Below are 25,215 nucleotides of genomic sequence, written 5' to 3' on the forward strand. Positions count from 1 at the left end.
ACCTGGATGAAAAGCGGAAGCAATGCTTACCTGTACTGAAGAGTCTCCCATGATGAATTTGGCACCTTCGATCACAGCTAGGTAGGAGAAACGGAGCTGGTCTGCTGTCTGGATCAGTCCCATCCGAAATTTCCTCATTTCTAACAGAACTTTCTTGATATCAACAGAAGAAGGATCTTTCCTCTTGTCCATCTGAAAGCCAGAGAGGAGACACCCCGAGTCAGCTCCGACTCTCAAGTACAATGTGATTTTTCCATGTTCTGGAGGAGTGCTCTGGTTTCTACTCAGCCAAAAATGGCCGTGGGGAGGCGGAATTGGAGACAATGTGAGTAAATGCAGCAAGATGGGGACCACCAGAGCACAGGGGAAAGAATGAGAGAAGAGCATTCTTTGGACCTTCCTCGATTCTGCAATTCAACTGAAGAATATCCCCCTGAACAAAAGCTTCTTAGGGTAGAGCTACTTTCACAGGAGGGCAAGTGTTAAAAATGGAAGATCGTTGCTAGTTCACTGCAGAGACCATGGCAGAGAAGCCGTGGGCAGAGGCCACAAGAGATGTTCAATGGGTTCCCTTCTCTTCCCAGGGTCTTCAGGGGCCTCCTCACCAGCAGGAGGCAGGTGTCAGCCAGACAGAAGGTCCCCGACCTGCCGATGCCCGCACTACAGTGCACCACGATAGGGCCATGCTCCGTGCTGAGTGACCCTGACTCGCGGACTTTAAAAAGGAAGTTCAGGAACGAAGCTGGCGATTCTGGGACGCCAAAGTCAGGCCACGTGGTATAGTGGAAATGTAGGATCTCTCGAGTTTCTTGAGACTGAAAGAAAAACAAAAACAAAACCAAAAAGACACCTCATGCCAATTCTGAGACAATCATCTGTACAGAAATCACTGCTTCCGAGTAAGCACGAAGAGTCGCCCCCACCAGGCCCCCATCTCACTCTAAGAGCAGCTTCACCTCTCACATTTCCGGATCTCCTCCCGTCCACTCGCCGAGGCAAGGAATTCCAAGCACTGAGGTGCCCGACACTGGACACCTGCCTTGACGTCCCTTCCTTTAGCATATGGAACATCCTCACCCACATCTCTCCTCCGGTGCCCCTATCACCTCTGCCGTCTTCACGGTTACAAGTGATTTCTCTCTGCCCCACGAGGCACAATGATGCCGCGTCGCCGCCCACGGCAGTCCTGTCCTCGAGCCCTGTAAGGCTTCCCACGAAAGAGGAAAAACGTAACTCTGTGCATGTGGCACCAGCTCTGGGTCATCCCGGGCTTCTTGCCATTTTAGAGAAAAAAAGGAACCAGCTCCGTCTCCAAGGCTCGGTGGCTGCCACGTGTGGCTCGATGACCCAGCTGAGGAGGAGGGTGTCGACCCCACCAGCCCCAACCGGACCCACCGCGTTCTAGCGCCAGACGCATCAGCTCACTGAATTCTCACGTTAACCCTTTGGGGCGTGTACGCCCACTATTCCCCTCTTCTTGGTTAGGAGACTGAGGCTCGGAAGCTGACCCTCCATTAAGTGAGGAAGCAGGAGTTTAAGTTTGGACTCCAGAGCCCGTGTTCAGAGCCTGCGGCAGGAACTTTTGCAAGGAAGACCCTGGTCCTCGTCCCCAAGTGTTTCTCCCCTGGCCCGGTCTGCTCCCAGTGCAACAGCAAGAAGAGTGGCCCTCTGGTGCCACTTTCAGCTCTGCTCCTCCTTCTGAACCTACAAAGAGTCCACCCCCAGGGTGGACACCTGGCCTCCGGCAGAAATGATCAAAACGTAGTTCTCAGTGGGAGGAGAGCACTCAAGATTTTGCTTGGCGAAGGGCACACCATTCACGGGAGCCAGTCTTACTATGGGGTAGGTACGCCCGCCGGCCTCGCCAAAGTGGGCACAGGAAGAAGACATGCAGACAGGAACCACACCGCCTTGAGCATCTATCTCCCTGCCACGCAGTGCCAAGGGCCACGTCAGTGCCTAGGTCACCTGGAGAGCAGCTGGCGGCAAAGGCCTGGGCCTGGGCCAGAGGCCTGGCTCACCAACAATGCCATGCCTCCCCTCACTTAACAAAATGTGCCCAAAGTGCCTGCCATGTGCCAGCCATGTGGCAAAGACACTGTCCTTGCCCTCCCAGAGCTTAGCTTTAGTTGTGACCGCCTTCCTGGGGCTCAGTGGGATGAAAACGTATGAGAGAGCCTACAGAAAACCCCAGTGACTTCACATCAGCAACACATATACATATGTAACAATGCACCAGCTCTGACACACAGACACCCTTCTGCTGAACTGGAAGAATCTGCCGGTGACATGAAGATGATTTATAGAACCACACTAGGCAATGCCATTTTCTTCCTCCCTAGAAAATGGTCTCCTTGGGTGGCTGAAAATGAGAAATGCCCTTTCTGGTTTTTAGGGAAAGAAAAACACTTAAAAATAGATTTAAAAATGGGGGGGGGGGGGGGGGAGAAAATATACCAAAAGCAAGTTCTTTCTTTCAATCCTTAAAAAGGGACGGTTATCTCCTGTTCATCCCCTCCCGCACACCTGCCCACCTCTTTCTCAAGGAATCCATTCTAGACCTGTGTCTCAACAGACACACGGCTGAGAAAAGAATTTTTCAAAACAAAGTCTGTTAGAGCGACCAGATCTTCTCAACATCAAAACCTCCACACTGCTGCACGTATTCTGCAAACACAGCACGGGCCGCTTCTGCTCGGTCAGAATTCCATTTCCCTCAACGAGCCGGAGATAGCGTCTCAAGAGTTTACCAGAAGTCGCGCTTCGTGTGAGGCTTGCAAAATTTAAAGAGCATGCAGAAGAAAGTCCAGTGCATAATCCTCCAGGCACATTCCAACACGCTGCCAACATTATTCCTGAAAATCCTCCGTCAAACCCCTCCATAAATCACAGCCCTGGAGCCCGCGTGTGTGGCTGCAGCAGGATCACGGCTGCAGAGCCGTCACACAGAGAAGAGACAGCACTCGGGAAGTGCCCCGCGGTGCTCGCGGAAGCCACGCGACTTCAACCTCTCCTCTGCTTCGTGGTCACCCGCGCGGAGGGCTAGATCTTGTTTCAATTAGCAATGCAACAACAGGAGTCATGTGCACTGGAAAGCAGGAAGTTTAAAACTGGCACGTGAATAAACCTCGGGGGCAGACTCACCTCGGCGCAGCCCGGCGAGCCGCGATCCCGCCTGCCCTTCCATCTGTGGGTGCGCGCTGCTCCCGGGCCAAACCCGTTACTTCGACTCCACGGTACCTGCTGACCCAGTGCTGTTCTACCTCTTCCCCTATGTTACCTTCTGAACCCTTACAAAACCCCCCTCTGAGCGAAGGGGAAACGGAGACACGGGGAGACACGATGCCCCTCCACCCGAAGTCTGACAGTCTGACACGGCGGGGCCAGGAATCCACCCCACGCAGCTACGTTCCAGAAGGTGGTGGCTGGCCGCCCTCGCTGCGGACGTCCCCGGGAGCTGCTGGGAGCTCCCGCCCGCGGCCGCGAGTACTGGTAGAGGGTCCCCACAAGGCGAGCGCTCCTGCTGGGCTGTTTGGAACCCCCACGCGGGCCTTGTGCGGTACAGCTTCTCAGCCCCGCGCCTTGGCCCGTTTCAAGACCAGCTTGCAATGACAGCCAGCAGCTGGTGTTATAAATTCTTCCGCAACGAGTAAACCCAAGACCTCATCGACCGTGAACTCAGCCCCAGAAGGGCCCTTCTTCCCTCGCTTCGCGCTAAAGAGACCGTGGACGACAAAAGAGGCAGCGGCTGCTACGTAACATGCAGGCCACCATTTCAGTCCCTCTGCGGTTGCAAAGACAGGAACGGAGAAGTTTTAGATGAGAAACCCCCCTTTGCCTAAAAGCCGTGATGAACTGGCGTTCCAGTTTAGGGAGGGAGCTCTGTGGCGAGGGAGGGACCGGAAAAACCGGGGTTACGCAGTATGACCCAGGTGAAAAGACATCTCAGCCAGGGCCCGTCCGAAGTACGGAACAGCACGCGATACTCACTGTAAGGTCTTCCAATTCTAGCTGCCGCACCGTGTAATACGACTTAATATCTTCAGAGATCAAGGTTAGTTTCAAATTTGTGTCTTCAAAGATCATTTCTTTTTCTTCTTTCTGAGGCCAGTACTGTGCACATTTTAACTAGAAGAGAAAAGGATGCATTACTGTGAGCCACGGACGGTTTTCCTATGAAGGGAGGTACAAGGTGCCTTCCACGCGCTTTAGGACAACCCAACGGGGAAACCGGGAGTTTTCTGACCTTGGAAGTCACCGTCAGCACAACCTGCCTCTTGGGGAGACAGGAAGGGGGTGAAGACCCAAACCAGGACTAGCTGGGCAGAGAGGGCTCGGACCTCCAAACGCAGCCGCTCCCTGGTTCTCCCCACCATGAGGCGCTCCAGGGGTCTGGTCCTTCCAGACCATCTATGAAGCGAAGTCAAACCGTACAAAAGTTTTAGTCTCTCACAGACTCTACTTGCACAGCCATCTGGAAGACTACCAAGAACTGGTCAGTGCCGTTGGCACAATGTAGACTCCCTACCCTGGGGAAAATAACCACGTCTAGAGGAGACAGTGGAACACGGTGAACAGGCTGGATGTTTAGAGAAGGCAGGAGACGGGCTCCTCCGGGGCTCGGGATCACCCACTGCTGTATCCCACCCTTTCATTCTGGTTTGGGTGGGTGCTGAAAAATCCTTTTGATTTTCTAGTTTAAGAATTTCAGGAATAATTTCAGGTCTTCATTTAAATGTAGCTCATGAACTTTTTCTTCAAAGTAAGCAAACCCCCCAAATTTGGTTTTATTCAGAGTTCAAGAAAAAAATGGGACTCAAATTTAGTGGCATACCTTCAACTAGGTTTCCACGGCAGACATTTCTGTTTGTGGGTGAACATTTTGGACCAAAACAGCTGATAGATGGGGGCTAAGCTGAAGGTCTATGAACCACAAGGTCAGACAAGGTGCCCAGAAAGAGGGAACCCCAAAGACATGCTTTCCGCCACATGAAGTACCAGTGGATGTAAACAGCTCTTTGGGAAATGGCACAAATCCAAGCCAGTTGCAACTGAACACGCGCTGGCCCACTCAGTACCTTCTCCGAGGCACAGGGTGCTGTGTCTGAAATGCCACAGGAGGTGGAAGGAACCCTGCAGGGCCAGCCTGCCGGTCAGGAGAGAGACTGTTCGTGCTAAGCAGTGACGAGGTGGTGTGGCAGGAGGAACCCCTGTGGGCGTGCAATGGGAATTCAGAAGAGGGGAATAATGTTCCAGGCCAGCTGAGGTTACAGGAAAGAGATCAGGGAAAACCATACGGAAGGAGTGGCCTCTGACAGGGGTGCACTTGGGGGGGTGACTGGGGTTTCCCAGGCAGTGACTGCCCAGAAGCCAGTGCCAGAAGAGCAACAGGGGGGCAGGGACAGACCACGGTGACTCTGGCAGAAGGCCCAGGAGCCCACGGCGTCCCCTGGGCAGCAAAGAGCCAGGATGCTCCTCAGCAGACCAGAGACAGAAGCACGAAGGCCCACCAGGCCTGCTCTAACGAAGCCGCACGCGGCCCAGCTGCAGCTGTTCTGCAACCACAGAAAAAGGAGAAACACCCCAACAGACACCAGATCGTGATGTCAGCGTAGCATCGACGTCACCGTTCCGAAACAGAAGGCCCACACGGCTTTCGAAAGAGCCCGGACAGGGCCTGTTTGTAAGACCCGGCCAGTTTCACCCAGATCACCTCCCTGACACTGAACGCCAAAGATGAACCCCCGGAACACGGCCAATCTGTCGGCCTCAAGGTAATTCTGCCGCTCGGGACGCAAAGCATCAGCGACGAGGCAAGGCCCCGTGCTCAGCCAAAGTGGGCAGGGCAGCCAGCACTGGCGACAGAAGAGGTTTAAAGGATGCATTTATTTCCACGCTTCCAACCATCAGGGTCATGCGGCTCCTGAAGACCCCAGAACCAAAGAGCCTGCCCTGGCGGGCGCAACACCGCATGAGCTGGAGCACGCACCCAGGGCCACGAGCGAGCAGAGAAGCGGGAAGGCAGAACGGCAGGTCGCTACCAAAGAAGAGGCCAATGCTTTCGGGTCTCATGGGCAGGGAAGAAAGAGTCTTTCAAATTTCACCTCCACACAGCAAACACTCACTTTCAAAACTGCATATAAAGCCTAAGAAACCTCCGCGATCAGGTACAAGCCCGAGATTCTGGACGCCTACTACTTCCAAAGAAAGTCCGCAAGAAGTGTGCAATCCTGGCACGCACGAAGTGTGCATCGAGCGGTGTTTATTTTTAAGAGCTCTCAGGCATTCGCGGTAACATGCCATGCTCTGCTTGCTGTCATTTCCTGTACGAATTTTTGTTTTAACACACAAAATAAAACAAAACAAAAAACTGAAGCACGAGATCACTACTTCCTGCTAGCCTTTAAACTGACACACACCAACCCGAGAAGGAGATTTATCTTACTCGAAAGCAGTCCTTCACCAGGATTCAAATCGTGCCACGTCCTGGGTTGGCACCAAACGTCACCATGGCAGCACCAACACGCCGGTGGCTGTCGTGGCTGCCGTTACCACCTGGAAGCTGGATGGGCGACAGAGGCCCCGGCCTTCCAAAACAGCCAGGCACCTTTAGAAAAATCCATGAATGACACCTGGGGTGACCCTGTGACGGAGGAGTCGGCTTTCCCAAGGAGTGACAAGCCAGAGAGCTAACTGAGCAGACGGATGAAGCCTGAAGTTCCCGTGATACAAATCCGGAGCGTCTCGTGTGCAAAAGCACTGAAATCAAACAGCACCTTTAGCTGGGGTTTCGGGAGAGAGATACAGGCGGTGCTTCTGGTTAAACAGCACCTTGCTCGTCCGCCCTGCCTAAACAGCCACCACCCCTGCCCTTCCCCACATACACACTCTTCACGGACACGTCTCCGCTCAAGCTGGAAATCGAACCGAGACCTTCGGGTACCTGGATGAGCGCAGTCTAACACACCTTTCCCGCACTACTGTTTTCCAGGAAGCACAAGGTCCCAAAAGGGTTAACGGCCAGCTCTGCCAGAAATAAGAGGGGCATGTCCTACACTACTCAGAGAAGGAAGGAAACCAGAAAACAAATACGCATCACACGGAAACGCTCTGCAAGCTGGTTCGTACCGTGGGATGGCTGCACGGTTTATAATTAGATTAGCTAAGCAAATAAGGCACTGCAGCCTCTTACAATTTTCCCCAGTCAGCTCTAATGGGGATGATAATATCGACGCTGGACTGAAACTGCTGACTCCAAGAAGCTTTAAGAACCTCAAACCATTCACCACTTTCCACGTCGGTGTGCATGACCCTGAGCGGGAAGGACAGTTACAAAGGAAAACAGAGACTAACGTCACACGATCACAGTCAAGTACGAGAGAATCAACTAGCCAGGTTTCCTTTTTTTCTTTCAACGGCCAAGGGGAAAAACTGTCAGAGGATGGATGGTCCATTTACGGTCAGCCTTGGACGGCGGGCAACCAAGCACAGGCCCGGTGAGCAGCACGCAGTGCCGACGTCACGACAGCGCCCCTGCGGGACTGTGCCAGCGGCAAAGAGGTTTCGCCCAAACCTTCAGTACCAAATAAAAAGGAAATGCTACCATATCCAATGATTTCTGGATCAACAACTCGATTTAAAATTCCCTACCCTTCAGGGCGCCTGGGTGGCTCAGTCGGTTAAGCGTCTGACTCTTGGTTTTGGCTCAGGTCGTGACCTCGCGGTTTGGGAGCTGGAGCCCTTCATCGGGCTCCGCGCTGTGTGGAGCCTGCTTGGGATTCTTTCTTTCCCTCTCTCTCTGTCCCTCCTCCGCTCACACTCGTGCTCCCTCCCTCTCTCAAAAAACAAACAAACTCAAAAAAACTTATAAAAAAGAAACTTCCCAACCCTCAATACCATCCAGAACAATGCTTCGCAACTGGGGGCGATTTTGCACAGATTTGGACAGTGTCTGGAGACCTTCTGATTGCCGCCGGTGGGGCGGGCAGGCTAGCGGCATCTCGTGGGTGGAGGCCAGGGCCGCTGCCCAGCAGCCTCCCGTGTCCTCCCGTGTCAGCGGTGCTGATGTTTCGAGACCCTGGATGCTACCGGGTGCTGAACGTGTGGCCAGGCCACCACGTTTCACTTTCCCTTGCAGAGAGTGTATACTGTGGGAACCTAACATTTGTCTCTTTATTCTGAATTGCTGACAAGAGTGGTGACAGGTGGGAGGTGGCTCCACATTTGTAACTTCACATTTTACTAATCAAGCCACTGAAGCAGAAAACATGAAAAACCACTTTCACTGAAAACAATTTTCTAAGAAGCAGGATTTCATTCTTTGAACGCTCAGGTAAGTTCTCCTTCTGTTGTTATCGAGCAAATAAATACTTTAAGATTAAGAAAAGGGCGCAGAGGCAAAAAGCCTGATTTTCAACATGCGCCGTCGTGCCGTGGGCTGTAACTACGAATGGTTCTTGGGGGGGGGACGGGGTGGGGGGGGCTCCGTGGGGGGTGCTTCCCTTTGTCTCACTGCTCAAGTCCCCTTCGATGTTACTTCTCTGCACTTGTATTTTTACCCTCTAGGGCCACGAGTGTGCTTTCTTTGGAGGGTCGGCTTCTCTGGAGCCTTCTGCTCTCCTGGCAAGCCGGGACCCGAGGCGGCCAGGACAGCTGTGAGCGCAGTGGCCCGGGTGAGCCCCAGAGCACAGGGCCGGCTCCTGGCAAAGCCTGGGCACACGCCGTTCTCTGCTCCTGGCCACTCATTCCTACTGGTGTCCGCATTCCTCCGCTCGCTTTCTCCCAGGGCCTCCACTGCCGAGGCTGGAGAGCCCCCCGCCGGGAGAGGAGGGAAGGAGCCAGGTAGCAGGGGTGTGGCGTCTATTCGCTACGTTGACGCCACTGTGCCCCGCACACTGTATCACCTCGCATGGGAGACGGGCCTGTAACGGGCAACCCACACGAGGAGATGGGCGGGAGAGCATGAGCCGTGGCTGACTCGAGGGAAGCCACTGGAGATACCTGCAAGAGGGCTGGGGTGGGACAGTGACTCAGACTGGTCCAGAGAACTGAAACAACAGACGTGTGTTCTGGCTGGAGTCCGGGGATGGATGTGGGAAACCGGGGTCCCGGTTAACTGGTCCTGTAGCCACAACGGGCACATCCCAGGAGGCGGTGGGAGCCCCACAAGGGTTTTCAGCTGGGAAAAGGGGTGGTGACACTTGGTCTCGGTGTAGGATACGCTGAGGAGAACAAGTCGAAAGGCCAGGGCGGTGACTCAAGGGACAGATGCACGCAGGCTAGGGTGTTCCTGAACAAATATGAACACACTCTGGAGAGAGACTGACTGATGAGTGAGGGATAGGTCAAGGGCAATTGGGACCTTTTCCCCTCTTCTTAATTCATTTACTTTTCTGACTCGTTTACAATAAACACGTATGTGTGTATCACTTCTTTAAATTTTTCTACTAAAAAGGACATTACGTAAAAGAAATACAAAAGCAATTTCAAGAAATCGACTCAGACAAAAATGACAACTTCACGGACCGGCACGCTTACGGACGGTAACATAAAGAGCAGATAAATCCGTCACTTACCGAGCCTTTCTCCATCACTCTGTTGAGCATGACCACGCCCCTGCTTTTCTGCTCCCACACCATCTCCCAAAAGTGACCACACGTGTTGGGCAAAGGGCCCTGCAAATACACAATCCACAAAGTGTGCGTGACGTTACACTGACTCGCTCCACCGAGAGCTCACCACTGGCGGTCGGCCGACGACAGTGCCCTTAGGCACGAGGGCAGCTGAGGCTGGGACAGGTGCCACCCTCCCTGCCTAGTGGTGGTGGAAGGTTGTATCTGCCTCTCAGGGCTGGTTCCGGGCTGACCAGCAGAGGACAGAAAATGCGGATTCTGCTTTCCGGTTTGAGCTGGCTAGCAGAGGGGCTCCACTGAGGCCCCTCTTGACGGTGAGTGGAATATGGCACAAAGCTAGTGGGTGCTGGGAAGAGGCAGTATGGGGAAGTGATCATCGGTGACACTTCTGGTGGCTTCAGTTCAGCTCCAATCACTGATCGTCCGCGTGACCTGGGATGAGTCACTTCACATCTCTATGCCTCAGTTTCTCCACCCAGCTCACTCAACCAATCATAGTGCTTATTCACAGGCTGTGAAGGGAATATTAACTGTATCCGTTCATGTCAAGGTCTTACCGTAGCACCTGGAACATGGTACACATCCAGTGGAATGTTAGCTATTATCACCATTACTAACGATGAGGGGCCCCTGGGTGGCTCAGTCAGTTGGGACTCTGTCTCTCCCTCCCTCTCTGACCCTCCCCCACTCGTGTTGTCTCTTTTCTCTTTTTTTTCCCTTTTTAATGTTTGTTTATTTTCGAGAGACAGAGAGACAGAGCACGAGTCGGGGAGGGGCAGAGAGAGAGGGAGACACAATCTGAAGCAGGCTCCGGGCTCTAAGCTGTCAGCACAGAGCCCGACGAAGGGCTCGAACTCATGAACCATGAGATCATGACCTGAGCTGAAGTCAGACACTAAACTGACTGAGCCACCCAGGTGCCCTTGTCTCTCTTTCAAAATAAATAAGCTTAAAAAAAATAAACAATGATGAACCCAGAGCACCTGGGTGGCTCAGTCGGTTAAGCACCCAACTCTTGATTTCGGCTCAGTTCATGATCTCACGGTTTGCGGGATCGGACTCCACGTCAGGCTCTGCACTGACAGCACGGAGCCTGCTGGGGATTCTCTATCTCCTTCTCTCCCCGCCCCTCCCCTGCTCACACATGCATGCTCTCTCTCAAAATAAATAAATAAGCTTAAAAAAAAAAATGATGCCTGACTACGGACCACTTTCATCCTTGGACCAAAGAACATAAAAGATGCAGTCACAGATGATCAGTTAGGTAGCCCAAGGGGTCCAGCGTGGGCACCGGGACATGGTGGGGTACGGGCCAACTGGCAGGAGGCATAGGTGTTTACCGGATACAAGAGTATGGACGCCTCCAGTTTGTCTCAACTGTTAGTACTGCCTGGAAAGGACATCGCCTTTCACCTCCGTGACAGAACGCATCACCTCCTCCGGCCAGCACCACTTCTAGAATGGTTTCCAGTCTCACTTATTTTCATCCAAATTCTCCTGATTTTTTGCCTCCTTTCCCTTCAAGTCTCACCACACCTTCGTTGACCACATGAGCCCTCAGTGCCCACTCGCTTTCCTGAACTCCTCTTCCTCCTGCCGCCTAAACCGGACACATCCGCGCTCCAGCCAGAGCCTCAGACAACAGCCCCAGGCCTCCCGGCCGGCCAACGAGGTCTCTCATCCTGCAAGTTGGGCATGAGGGCCAGGCCTCACGGGGCGGCTCCCACCGGGTCCCAGCCTGCCACCTTCCCCACCTCCCATCACCCCAGTTTAGGATGGGTCTCAGGGACCGAAAAATCATGTAAGTGGGGCACCTGGGCGGCTTGGTCTGTTGAGCGTCCGACTTCGGCTCGGGTCACGATCTCACGGCTCCTGAGTTCGAGCCCCACGTCGGACTCCGTGAAGACGGTTCAGGGCCTGGAGCCTGCTTCAGATTCTGTCTCTGTCTCACTCTGCCCTCCCCTGCTCACGCTCTGTCTCTCTCCCTCTCTCTCTCAAATATAAATAAACGTTAAAAAAATTTTTTTTAAATCCTATAAAATCTGAAAGGAGACACAGCAACTTAGCCAACACTTCACTGTGAAGGTAACAGAGGCACCTTTGCCATCATTCTCTATAGTTCCACATCACTGGCTTAAAAAAAAAGACTACAGACTTGTATTATTTGCATCATGAACACTGAAAATAAAAAACGGGCAGGGTTTTCTTGGTTTTGTAGCTTGGAAAATGTTTCACTCCTACTGTCTAGAGGTATAACTTTGGGGCCAGGTTACTTCAGTCCCTTTTGTAAATCCCAGGGCAAAGGGTGACGTGCAGGCAGCTAGATATGTCCATGGTACCACCTGACAAAACAGAGAGACCTTCAGATGTGCCAAGTAACTGCTAGGGCACGGGGGTGGGGAAGGCAGTGGTGTAAAAGTTTCCATGGTGATATCCTGGCGCTCCATTTGACTTTATACCCCGATCTATCTTTGCTTTGGACTGCCTAACCCCACACCAAAGTTGAACGGCTGAAATCAGGAAGTAAAAAACTTGGCTTCTTCTACAAAGAGAAGTTACCAAGAAGCTGCTCTTCCCTCAACCTCTTCCCGCCAGCTTGCCACCACCAGGATCTCCTTCCTTATCACTCTACCCCAACCACCCCAGGGGTGCTGGGAAGACTTTGACCTGAGGCCTCGTAAAGGCCCGCCCCCTGTGCATACACCAAGAACTTCCTGAATGGGTCCCAGGACTGAACACAGCATGGCTGTTGTTCTGTACACTGGGAGGCACTCAGACTGACTGTCCTCATGGACAGAGAGGAGGGGAACGGGACAAGACAGGGCAGTAAAGCAGGGCCACGGTAGATTTGCTCTGACCCAGCTCCCTGCCCTAAAGCAGCCTCTGTTCATATGCTTTCTGGCTTCACCGTTATTTTAATCTCTAAATGTTAAACAGAAGTACGATGTTCAAAATCACCCTATATGCCAAAGCCATATAAAAGAACGATAAACTGGGACTCCTGGGTGGCTCAGTCGGTTAAGCGTCCTACTTCAGCTCAGGTCATGATCTCGCAGTTCGTGGGTTTGAGCCCCGTGTCAGGCTCTGTGCTGACAGCTCGGAGCCTGGAGCCTGCTTCTGATTCTGCGTGTGTGTCTCTCTCTCTGCCCCTCCCCTGCTCACGCTCTGTCTCTCTCACTCTCAAAAATAAACAAGCACTAAAAAAAAATTTTAATGAATTTTTTTTCATGTTTATTTATTCTTGACAGAGAGCGACAGAGCATGAGCAGGGGAGGGGCAGAGACAGAGGGAGACACAGAACCCGAAGCAGGCTCCAGGCTCTGAGCTGTCAGCACAGAGCCCCGACGCAGGGCTTGAACCCACAGACTGCGAGATCATGACCTGAGCCGAAGTCGGAATGCTCAACCGACTGAGCCACCCAGGTGCCCCCAAAATTTTTTTTTAAAGAATGATAAACTGATATAGAACGAGAAAGCAAAAATTATGATTAAAAAACAGAGAGAGAGGGGCGCCTGGGTGGCTCAGTTGGTTGAGCTTCCAACTTCGGCTCAAGGTCATGATCTCGGCAGTTCATGAGTTCGAGCCCCACATGGGGCTCTGTGCTGACAGCTCAGAGCCTGGAGCCTGCTTCGGATTCTGTATCTCCTTCTCTCTGCCCCTTCCCTACTCATGCTCTCTCTCTGTCTCTCAAAAATGAATAAACGTTAAAAAAAATAAATAAATAAACACTCCAGTAGTTTCCCCTTGCTGTTTGATTAAGACAGTGAGTAACATAGGGGCACCTGGATGGCTCAGTCAGTTGAGCATCCAACTTTGGCCCAGGTCCTGGTCTCACAGTTGGTGGGTTCGAGCCCTGTGTCGGGCTCTGTGCTGACAGCTCAGAGCCTACAGCCTGCTTCAGATTCTGTGTCTCCCTCTCTCTCTGCCCCTCCCCCGCTCATGCTCTGTCTCTAAAAAAAAAAAAAATGAATAAACATTAAAAAAAAAAAATTAAAAAAAAAAAAAAGAGAAACACAGAGTGTTTAGAGCAACTTACAGGTAACAGACTAAGACTTGAGAAAATTAAGTAAAAAGAAATTTCTTTATCGTCTTTCCTAGATACCCGTGGTCTTGGGGTCATATGCCAGTAAGTGTTTCACAAGAAGATCAAGTGTTAGATCATTTTTATGATTTGTTCCCATAAAAATGTCAAAAGCCAATGGGAATTTTGAACGGTTTTGCATGCTTGTCCACATAATCTAAGGATGCTTTTTTTTCTGGGCCAAAGAATGAGGACCATGCTGAGAAATTCTGAGTAGCTACCTGGGCAGAGATTACTGGTCTACTGCTAACCCTCTTCAATTATGGAATCAACACAGGTACGGGCGCTTCTCTTGCCACGGCTCTGCTGCCTCTATCAACAGACCACAGGCAGTTGTGGCATTTCGTGCTGTTTTCTAGAAGCCCAGCAAGTGGCATACTTCCCAGAAAAGACGCGGGTGACAACCAACCTGAATCTCTGAAGGAAGATTCTTTTCCTTCCTCGTTGCTGTTTTGGATTGCGTAAAACCTGACCTTTGAAAGGATGCGGTGGATCTTATTTGAGGTATAAATGACAGTACTCTAAAGTTCTTAGGCTGATATCAAGTAAGGCCAAGAGCCATTAAAAAAATGTGGACAATCCATTCACCTGCGTAAGAATGTAACTCCTTTGGGCTTCGTCCATCTTTATCAAACTGGCATTGATGTAGTCATTATCTTCTTGATGTAGTTTAATCCGACTGTGGTCAACTGAAAGGCAAACCAGAACTCAAAGGTTAGTCCTGGAGGACCGAAGTGTCTACACAGGCAGCGCACCCCATGGGGAAAGTGAAAAAGGTGAGTTGGTGGCATTAAGGGCGTTCACACTGGCTGAGGCCACGGTGTTTTAATTGAGATTAGTCATCACTACGGGGACAACTTAGTATTTTGAGAAAGGTTTCTGGAAGTGTTTCAAAGCTAATGCTAAATAGTAACAGACAAACTACATTAAAACATGGGTTATGTCCTAACTGGGCAACCTGTTCTTAGGTCAGATCTTCCTTATCACTGCGCCACAAATCAGGAGATTATGGGGAGAGGGTGTCAAGGGATCTGTTCTCAGATGCCTAATATATATTTTTACTAGGTAATCAAATATAGTGGCTTCAGTCTTTAAGAGAAAAAAATCCACCAAAAATTTCACCTAGCCCCTACAGCTCTAGTTGGTACAATGAGCTGCAGTTGGTAGGATTTATGATCATTATCTCCACCTACCCTGTGTCTAATGGATTGAAGATGAAAATGACCTAAATATAGAGTGGTGTGAAAAGTGATATCTTTAATTCCTTCATATAAGGTTTTTTGTTTTTGTTTCTTTTAAGTTTCAAGTGTAACATATACTTAAGTGATTCTAAATATTTCAAATTCAGAAACCGTCATGACCAAAGACATTTAAAAGAGAGTTTTTCACTGGAAAAACTAAACCCTGAATCCAAAACTCTGAAGGTACATTAAATGTAATTGTCAGAATAGGTTTTTTTCTCATTTAATTTTTTTTTTCTGCGGGGGGGGGGATAGAAGGCAAAGAGAGGGAGAGCGGGAGAGAGAGAGAGAGGGAGGGAGGGAGGGAGGGAGGGAGGGGGAGAGGGAGAGAGAGAGAGAGAGAGAGAGAGAGAGAGAGAGGGAGAGAGAATCTCAAGCAGGCTCCATGCGCAGCACGGAGCCTGACACAGGGCCTGATCCTACAACCCCAGGATCACGACCGAGCCAAAACCAAGAGTCCAATGTGCAACTGACTGAGCCCCCCAGGCGCCCCCCAGAATGGTTTTTAAAAAGAAATTCTCATTTGGAAGTTCTGCCCCAGGTTACTGAAAACACATGGCCACTTTTTTCCCCCTTCTACTATGACTTTGTCCCAAAAGCAGTGCTTCCCTGAGGCCACTTTCCTTATCCTGCCAGTGCAACTAACAAGAGCAGGTGGGCATTTTTATTTCTGGTTTGACACAAGGGATGATGAACTCGGGTGACCGCTCATGAATAGTATCTTTTCTTCCCTAGCCCAATGGGAAAGGACAAGTTAACGGGGACACACGGTTTGGGGCTTTTTGTTGTAAAAGATTTCTAAGAAGGGGTGCCTGGCGGGGGGGGGGGGGGCAGTTGGTTAAGGGTTCAACTTCGGCTCAGGTCGTGACCTCACGGTTTGGGAGTTCGAGTCCCGCATCAGGATTTCTGCTGTCAGCACAGACCCTCTGTCTCCCTCTCTCTCTGCCCCTCCCTTGCTCACGCACTCTCTCTCTCTCTCTCTCTCTCTCAAGATTAAATACACATTAAACATTTTTTTAAAAGATTTCTAAGAAATGTTTTGAAAAATTAGCCACCATTTGGAAGAATGTTTCTCATCAGAGAGGAGTAATACAACTTGGGATAGTTCGGTAGCATTTAAGTCATGGAGACAAAAGATCCCCCAAAAGGCTATGAGACCATACAACTCCTTGGTGGGTTAGAAGACTGGGCTCCCACAGCACCGGGTGACCCTGGAAAAACAACTCCTCTGACAGCTGCTGGGGCTTTTTCAAAGTTGCCAAACGGAAGACAGACGACAAGCTCACTTTCTACCTTGACTCATTCTCCCCCGATCCCCCATGGCCCTAAAAAGCCAATTATCTGTCCTGCTGGATAGTGGAGGTGGGGGAAAAAAAGAAAAACTGGGAGGGACACCGGGGTGAAAAAGCTGCGAGCTGTTTCCCGGGAAGAATATTTCAAATGCTGTGTTTTCTCTGTGGAAAACTGGCTCAGGAATCCATTTAGAGGAGTCCTGAGGAGAAAGCAGAAGAGGAGTATTAAGACGACATTACTCCGTCGTACTGCAGAGCAAAGCTGGGGGGGGGGGGGGGGGGGGGGAGGTGTCCTCGCTCCGCGTGAAGGACGCCGACAGGACTGCTCTGTGACACACGGTGCAGCTGGCCGGGACCTCACAGCACCGTCACCGGAGGAGAGCGCGGTTTCTTTACTAAAGCCCACTAGGTGCCACGGCCGCGACACGCTTAGCCAAGGGCGGCGGGGGCTGGAGCGCAATCACGTGCCACCTGACGCCCTCCGCCGCGGCCGCCCCTGGCGTGCGCCTTCCGCTCGCCCGTCAGCAACCGCCTCGAGCGCAGCCAGCCTTTATGAGCGAGACACGGAGCCAAGCGGCTCGTGCTATTCTAGTTCACCCTCACGGAGTCCTGAGACCCGCGCGGCTCCCGCTTTACTGAAGACCGGAGAAGGGAACCGTTCGCCCGAAGCCGCACGGCTTGCAGGCGGCAGGCTGAGACGCACCCCCGGGCAGGGAACCGGGGCAGCGCTCACGGGCGGACCGCGTGGTGCCAGCCTAGGCGCACCTCCGCTCCCCTCCCCGGAACCTGCTGCTGTACAGCTGGGGGGCGGGGGCGGGGGGGAGCGCTGCCAACTCCCCTGGAAAGCACTGAGCAGCGGCACCCACTGCCGCGGGGCAGGCGTGACTTCGCAGGCATGCGGGAAGCGCCAGCGTGAGCGATGACGGCCGGAGTCGTCCGTGTCCCTGGCAGATGGAAGGGACCGCCGCGGGGGACGGTGGCAGCCACAACCCTCCCTGACGGACAGGGTCTAGAAACCCTGGAGGGGAGGCAAAAGGTTCCGTGGGGCCTAGAGGAAACGGCAAAGGTCGTGCTCTTTACTCAGCTCCAGTTTTTCTCGCTTTACCCAAATTCTAACACGGTTAGTTCTTTCCTTTTGAGAGAGCAGCAGATTCAGAGCCGGTCACTCCGAAGGCGGAGGTTGTCGGAGGCAGGCACAATGAGAGCCAATGGCAAGAAAGGGCTAGAAGACCGGTGCTGGCGGTAGGGGTGGGACGTGAGGAGCAGAGCTGTCTTCAGTGGAGGGGGACCGGCTCCGGCTCCTTAATGCCCGGGCGGGGCACCGTCACAGTTCAGTATGACGCTCACTCGGGGTCTAATAACGCTGTTGCTGAGTCATCCAGAAAAGGTTATACTGTGCCCACTCTACTCTGCTTCAGCTGGTAGGAAAAGGATTCATCATAAAAATAGTCAAAGCTAAAAACGGTGCTTTGAACTCAGCTGCATTTTCCAGAAACTGAAATCTTACTCCTTCTACACTCGTGGAAAAAATGAACCATCACTATAAGTCTCTAATGCCTTTATAATAGGAAACAATCAAGTCATAAACCTCTACTGCTATCAATCTGTTGCCAAACCCTGGGGCTCAAGGGGTCCTGACTGAGAAGCCGACGCAGTGGAAGCAGTGAGACTGGTAATGGCGATGTGAATACTTACAGGGACTGACATCTCTGTACCTGTTTCGGTTTTTGTTCTTAGGAAGCTTGGCCACTCTACATGGGAAATCACTGGCTTCGTGTCGGATATCCTGCAAAGAAAAAAAAAGTTAAAGAAAAAGATAAAGAGTTCTCTTCTGAACTCTCTCGCACCAGGAATCCATCCAGACGTTTGACCGAGCACGGGCTATGTGCCAGGCACTGAGAAGACCCAGTAGAGAAACACACATCAAAGAGAGCTGGGCAGTGTGGGAAATGCAAGGTGATAATTCAGAGGCACGTACAAGGTCATGAGAGGAAAACGGAAGAGGAACAACCACATGGCCACAGTGGGAGGAAGGCGTGGGGCTGGGAGCTGGAAAGACGAGGAAGACAGCAGGGAGATGCAAAGGAGCGGGGCGGGGAGGGGAGGGGCGCATTTCGTTCGGGAACATCCGGCCCAGCGAAGGCTGGAGTGCACATCTTCTGCAAGGAACAGTGAGTGGGCTGGCGGGAGCAACGACAGACGGATCGCGGAGAGCCTTGAACGTCATGCCTGGGAGTTCCATCTGCAACCTTGTGTAAAGCTACAATTGTTGAGGGCAGATAAAATGCACCTTTATGCCAACAACTATTCGACTGCTTTCCCAGGAGACGGACAAATCCCACTATACCAAACGGGTCGGAAAGAGAGTGTCTTGCTTAACAGCAAGCGTCTGGAGTAACAGAAGACCCAAAGTATGCCTCCTGCTGATCACACACATCTAACTTTGCTTTCCTAAAACACCACCATACTCCCATTTAGAAATCTTTTCTTCTGAACTTGTATTTTATTATTATTAAAAGATAAGCTCAGACAACAATGTACATGTACTTACTGCCACTAAACCGTACACCTAAGAATGGTTACAGTGGTAAATTTTGTTAGTATATTTCACTACAATTAAAAAAAAAAAAAAAAAGACAAACTCACAAGGGAGAACAAGAGAAGACAGCAACAACAGAATTTTGGAAGCTGGGAATCTTATTAGTAGCTGGCAGGTCTGAGAAAGCTCGATTACAAGCCAGCAATGGGGAAAAGCAGCGAACCACCCTGATTTCCAGCACAGACTCCTGCAGAGGCTCAGAAGTGCCGCCTCTGGATGGAAGGATGGGATTCGCCACAGGGCTCAGGGCTGGGGCTGTCTGGGAAGAAAGGGATCTCCACCAACCCCACCGTACCCCTTCTGTGCTGCCGGGTGACTGCCACCACGCACCACAGAACTCTGGAGAATCATTTCTTGGAGGACGTAAATCAGGAGGCAGAGTGCTTTCTAGGTGATGTGAGCAGACAAGAGGAAGAACCGGAAGATACTATCACCAGGGCACATAACCAACAACCAATCAACAGCCCCGCTAGAGGGCTCGCGCCTGGGTCAGGGATGATGAGCCCCTTCCACCTGTCAGAGCTCTGAATCTGCCCTGTGAGCCCCGACTCTTCATCACGCACAGACAACCACTGATTCTAAGATTTAAGAGGAAAGCCTCTAATATCAAAGAGATTTACAAGAAAAATGACAGGGAAAAAAGCCCCTTGGAAGAAATAAACTGCAGAGAAAACAAACTTTAAAAAAGAGATGAATATATTCAGTAAGATAAGAAAAGATATTGTATCCATGAATTAAGAACAAGATGTTAGGTAAAGGTAGAAGAAAATCCTCCCAGAAAGGAAAGCACCACCTATCCCCCAAAAACCCCCGATAGAAAACTAGGCAAAACAAAATACAAAGGAAAAAAAAAACAAAAACAAAAACAAATAGTTCAAGGAAATCTTCAGACCTATCAAGTGTTCATCATAGTAAGAACAGATCTATACTAAGGCACATTAATACGTGATTCCAGAATCTCTCAAAGAAAATGTCCTATAAGTCCCTAAAAAGAAAAAATAATGCACTTTCAAAGGATAAGGTCATCAGAATGACTTCAGACTTTGCCAGAACACTGAAAGCAAGACAGCAATGGAGCAATGCCTTTAGAATCTGAAGCAAAATGATCTCCAACCTAGAATTCTATATCCAGCCCAACTGTCATCAAGTGAGAAGGTGTAATAAAAACATTGCACAGAGGCAGATGTCAAACACCTTACCACCCATGCTTCTGGTCCTCAGCAATCCACTGAGCATCAGGTCTTCCATGTGAGGGAAGAAATAAGCCCAGAAAGAGAAAAATAGAAGATGTAGTAAAGAAAAAACAAAAAACAACCAAAAACCTGACACAAGAGCAAAGGCAAAGGAAATTTCCAAAGAAACTGTGGAGGGAGGTGTTCGCAGGATGATGAGTATATACCAGACCTCGGAGCAAGGGGGCCAGACTGGAGCAGTGTGACTCGAGAGACTGAATGGGTCAATGACATGCCTTTGTCCACTGTACCCACCATGACTGAATGAAACCACCAGAGAAAAGTAAGGAGAAGACCTGAAATCCAGGAAATAGGGAATCCAATCAAGAAAAGCAGAAGGAGTTCCTAAGATGACAGCTGTGTGTGTCAGGCCCAGAGACCAAACAATCCAAGAGAATGGAGGTGTCTGTCCAGTACAAAAGCCTCTAAGACAAAAACTAAAACCAAGAAATCAGCTGAAATTGCTCTGTCCACTACAGCAGCCACTTCCTGCATGTGGCTCCTGAGAGCATGTAAATAGTAGCAGTCTGAAGTGCATGCACATCAGATTTTGATGACAGTATTCAAAAAGGAAACTAAAGTATCGTAAGTATTTTCAGTGGTGTTCGTTAAAGTAACATTTTGGACATCCTGGGCTAAACGAACTACTATTAATCTCAGCTTCTTTTTACCTTTTTGCCACTAGAAAGGGTGAAATTATACATGTGGGGTGCATTCCTACTGGCCAGTGCTGACTGACCTGGTGGAAAACCGTCCAAGAGGCTACAAGAGGCACGGGAAGAATCAACAGGCAGAAAGAACGCCACGCGAATCAAAGTACATACGGCAATTATTAACTACGGGAAAACTTTAAAGAGGAAACTACAGGACAATGCTACCTGTGACTATGTGTGTAGGCAAATAATGGAAATGAATATCGTTTTAACCAAAAGGTGTAAGATACTGGGAAAATGGGGAAGGGGAAGCAAAGGGGAGGAAAAAACAGAAAGGATGGCTGTTCAAGAAAATGAAATCCTCTCTGCCTGTGTAAAGGTCTAAATGAATGAATCAGAAAATAAACATTTTCCTTGGAAATAGGGAGACATAGACAAACGAGACTCAGCAGAGTTGAAAATGGTTTCGAGCAAAGAGACTGCGGTAATGGGCTGAGGTGTGGGCAAGAGAGCAACGGCTTTTATCACAGACCTATTATGGTCCTCTTTCGCTTCTCAGATCACGTGTAGGTCAACTTGGATTAAAAAAAAAATCCCCCATTCTGCTATTCTACTTATTTAAAGAACTGCAAAATGGCGGGAGGGGTTTTTGACTCACACTACAAATGAACTAATAATTTGAAAAAGCATGTTTACGGATTATAAACCTATCTGAGGTTAAGCAAAATAACCCAGCAGAACACACTCATCACATCATTTGTGGATGAAATTAAGCTTGCAGGGAAATGCTATACAACACAAATAACTCAAAGGAGTAAAAATCTAAGTCTCAAATTTGTTGTTCTCTTTAATTGGAAGCACGTAGCAGCAGATACAAATTCGGCCTTGGGGGTGGTGGGGGGTGTGTGTGTGAAAAAATTTGGTCAATCCAGCTGGTGCGACTGAATAAAGACCGAAGAAATAACTGATCCAGTTACACCACTGAACCAACAAATATTCACTCTGAGGAAATAAGGGCCAAGATATGAGTAACTGTGGGCAACTGATTTTATTCAGCCAAAGGATTATATTAATATACACTGTTTTGTTGCCTGAGGAAGAGGAAGTAGAATTTGGAGTGGTCATTTGGTCAAGATGTTGAGAAAATAAGAGGTATTCATACAATACTTTTTTAAAAATTGATTTTAAAATGAAGGTAAACTCATAAGAGTGAAACGCACAGATCTTAAGTGCAGTAAAGTTTTTCTAACCAACTTTAACCTACAAATAAGAAAATATACCCATTTAAGTGTTTCCCTACATTACAGTATCTATCATATGGGAAATACATGCATGTTCTGAATACAAGCCATTTACGTTTCATTTAGTAAAATAAAATGCCAGGATTACAGTCTTAAACTTGAGGAGTGATAAAGTACCTTTAAAGTTAAAGGCAACTAATAACAGCAGTTTGGAAGTAAAATGGACTGTACCAAAAACCTTCACAGAATTAAAGCAAAATAAGATCTCTGTAATGTAAAACCGTAGTGAAGGTAAGCTAACTTTCCAACAGCTGTAGAAAGAGCAGAACACTGACTAATGAACAAGTTTAAGGAGACTTCCATCGCTAGCATAAAATATCCTTACATCATTTACTATGCTGACCGAGATTAAGTAATCTTAACAAGTGTGTAAAATTTCCACAGAGAAAATAAAATAAAATAAAATAAAACCCTTAAAGTGGATGATGAGAAGCTGAATGCCAGGGGAAATGTGGGAGCCAAGAGGGAAATAAAAAACTTGCCATTAAACAGGTTTCCAGAAGCATCCCTTAAAGAGAAATGCCAACATTTCCAAATCAAAGTGTACCTCAGCATTTTAAATGAGACAGGATCTCATTTCATGAAATATACCAACGCAGAACAAATAGATTCTTTACCTACCCTCACCCTCTCTTAGCCAGTTCTTTACTGGCTTTTCAAGAGCCTACTTCATATTCTTAGTGTAGATTTCAGAAATGTGACAGAAGACAACAGCATGTGTAATAGATGTCCAAGGTTCATGCTCTCCTAGAGATAATGCGATAATGGGTTACTGAAGCAGGCTCAAGTTTGGTCAAAGCTTACAGGTAAATGACTGAAATTACATTATCATTTTATACGGGCACTGGGCACTCAAACTGATCTGAATCATCTCCATAGTGAACTATTTTCATGAAGAAAATTAAATTTTTCACGAGAAAAAATTAAATTCTTCCAAAAGTATGACTGAGCTGGGCTAGAAAGTTGTGCTACAAATGCTTGATAAATGATAAACAAAACATCTGCTGAACCAGAAATTCTACACGAGGCAAGGAAGGGAACAGGACAGAAAGTAACATTACCTGAATAATTTCTAAGGCTAGTTCTTGATTCCTATCCTGCCCCACTCATTTAACGAGGTAACCGACAACCTCCCAGTGAATACGAAGGACTCATATACTTAGAAAGCTCCAGTAACAGAACGAATTAGGGCCCAGAGTGAATTGATTTCTGTATGTACTCATGAAAGCTCACCATCCATTATTCAAATACCTCCCAAATCCAATTAGGTGAAGTAAAACTTGGGTGAAAAGCTGACATTGTTTGAGATTTCTAATTTTTATCTTAAAACACACAGGCATAAAAGCCAGCCCAGCCTTGCAGACATAGTTTCCTGTTTATAGTAAGCACATCATTGCGTTAAGTACAGGTTTGGTTTTAACACCCTTTTGTCTTCAGTCCCACAACTGGGTGTCCCTTACTGGCTCCACGGTAAAATGCATTAGTCACTTTTAAACTATTTGACATGTGACGAGGTAGGCAGCATGGCATCCATCAGCAGCTGGGAGGCTGACAGAAGTGCCTGGGTCCTTGCCTCTCCACCCCTCCTAAGCCCAGGCCCAGGCCCAGGCCCAGGCCCAGAGGACTCAACTAGATTTTGTGGACTGAATTAACGAATGGCCCCAAAGGCTCCCAAAAATCAGAGTCCTTGCTTCTACACCAAATGCTTCATTTCATCGTGGGACAGAAATGTACTTGAAAGGGAGGCTGTTTAGCAAATGTCTGATCCAATCCTATTTTCAATCATGTTACAAAATGAAAGTTACTAGAGTAATAATAATTATTATTTTGCTTTGCAATTGGGACATAGAGTCTTACGATAAGATAGCACTGGAATAGCTACTAATACATGGATTCAAAGCGGAAAGGGCTAGCTTTTAATGGTTCTGACAGTGATCTGTTTTAAAAGCCTAAAGGAAGAAAAACCTCCAGGAGTGCTGTGCACTCATCACCAGGACTGAGGTGAACTACCAAGTCCCTTAGCACCTTCAACATCTATATGCCCCCCTACCCCCACTATACAAACGGCGGCCTAATTTGATTTTTCGAGCTGTTGCCTAGTACTTTATGGAGGTCCTGGCTCTCAGAGATGGACAAGGCAAGCTAGATTGAAGGGAAATGCTGACGCGCAGTAAAGGCAAGAATTTAAAATGCAGTAAGTGAGCATACAGGGGTGTACGTTTCCTGGACACTTGCTGCGGCTGCCAGCTGAACAGGGAGATATATATAGAAGCAGGGGGAGGGGGTGCCAGCCTAAAATTTTAAATACCAAATCTTCAAAGGAACATGTGGGACAAATCTTGTTAATCATCAATCTCATTATTAAGGAGAACATAAGATTTCTGTCTGACAAAGTATAGCGTTTCTGTGTAACTCTAAGAAATATAAAAATCATCCACGTCAGAGGCTAAGGTATTTCGAGTTAAAAGCAATACAGTATTCTTTATATATGGAAGTTACTAGAACGATATTATTTACTACAAAAACCTTAGGAAAATGTCTTTATTATATTTACCTTTATAAAATTGACATACAAGAAACCATATACTCAGTATCATTAAATTTAAGGACAAACTACAACATTTAGATAACAAAGCAAGAGCTTAAAATTTAGCTAACCAATACCAAGGCTGTTTTGGTTTAGGTTTTAAAATGACTATGTATTAGATAAAGAAAGACGCTGAAAAGTAAACCCAGCACCTCCGAATCTTCAGCGGTGCCTGAAAGAGAGCCAGAGAAAGGAGGGAAAACTGGTCAGCACGTAAAAGGCAGCAAGATATACAAAAATCATCCCTGCCAGCATCTGAGGCCGTGTTGGGTCGCTGGTCTGGGGCAAGGTTAAAATAATGGAGCTACAAATCACGAACAGAACAATTATGTCCATCTGGAAAACGACATGGAAAAAAGCAGAATCAAACTGCTTTACAAACCACCACCAGCGCCCCCCCCCCCGCCCCCCCAGCAAGGGGATAAGGGATGGGGGGTATGGAATACCCTTCATCAAGTTGGCTAGGGGAACAATCTGGTGGAGAAGGTGGAACAGATTCCACGTGTTGATGTACACCCTCTGCTCTGAATACAAAAAATGGTCAATTACATATAGAGAAAAACACAAAGGCAGAGCTCGGCTCAAACACAGAACAAG

General features: G+C 48.9%; 1 protein-coding gene across 2 annotated transcripts in view; it reads right to left on the bottom strand.

Annotated features, from left to right (window-relative positions):
• PTPN1 (protein tyrosine phosphatase non-receptor type 1) overlaps positions 1–25,215 on the bottom strand; it is a 69,092-nt gene that overhangs the window by 6,464 nt on the left and 37,413 nt on the right. For both annotated transcript variants that reach the window (XM_042980163.1, XM_042980164.1), the window contains exons 2-7: positions 17,942–18,032; positions 14,302–14,402; positions 9,576–9,674; positions 3,991–4,128; positions 606–815; positions 31–192 (exon numbers count right to left, since the gene is read on the bottom strand). In XM_042980163.1, the coding sequence (XP_042836097.1) occupies positions 31–192; positions 606–815; positions 3,991–4,128; positions 9,576–9,674; positions 14,302–14,402; positions 17,942–18,032 (801 nt within the window). The remainder of the gene's footprint in view (positions 1–30; positions 193–605; positions 816–3,990; positions 4,129–9,575; positions 9,675–14,301; positions 14,403–17,941; positions 18,033–25,215) is intronic.

Source organism: Panthera tigris, chromosome A3 (genome assembly GCF_018350195.1).
Source record: "Panthera tigris isolate Pti1 chromosome A3, P.tigris_Pti1_mat1.1, whole genome shotgun sequence".
In the NCBI taxonomy this organism is placed as follows: Eukaryota; Metazoa; Chordata; class Mammalia; order Carnivora; family Felidae; genus Panthera; species Panthera tigris.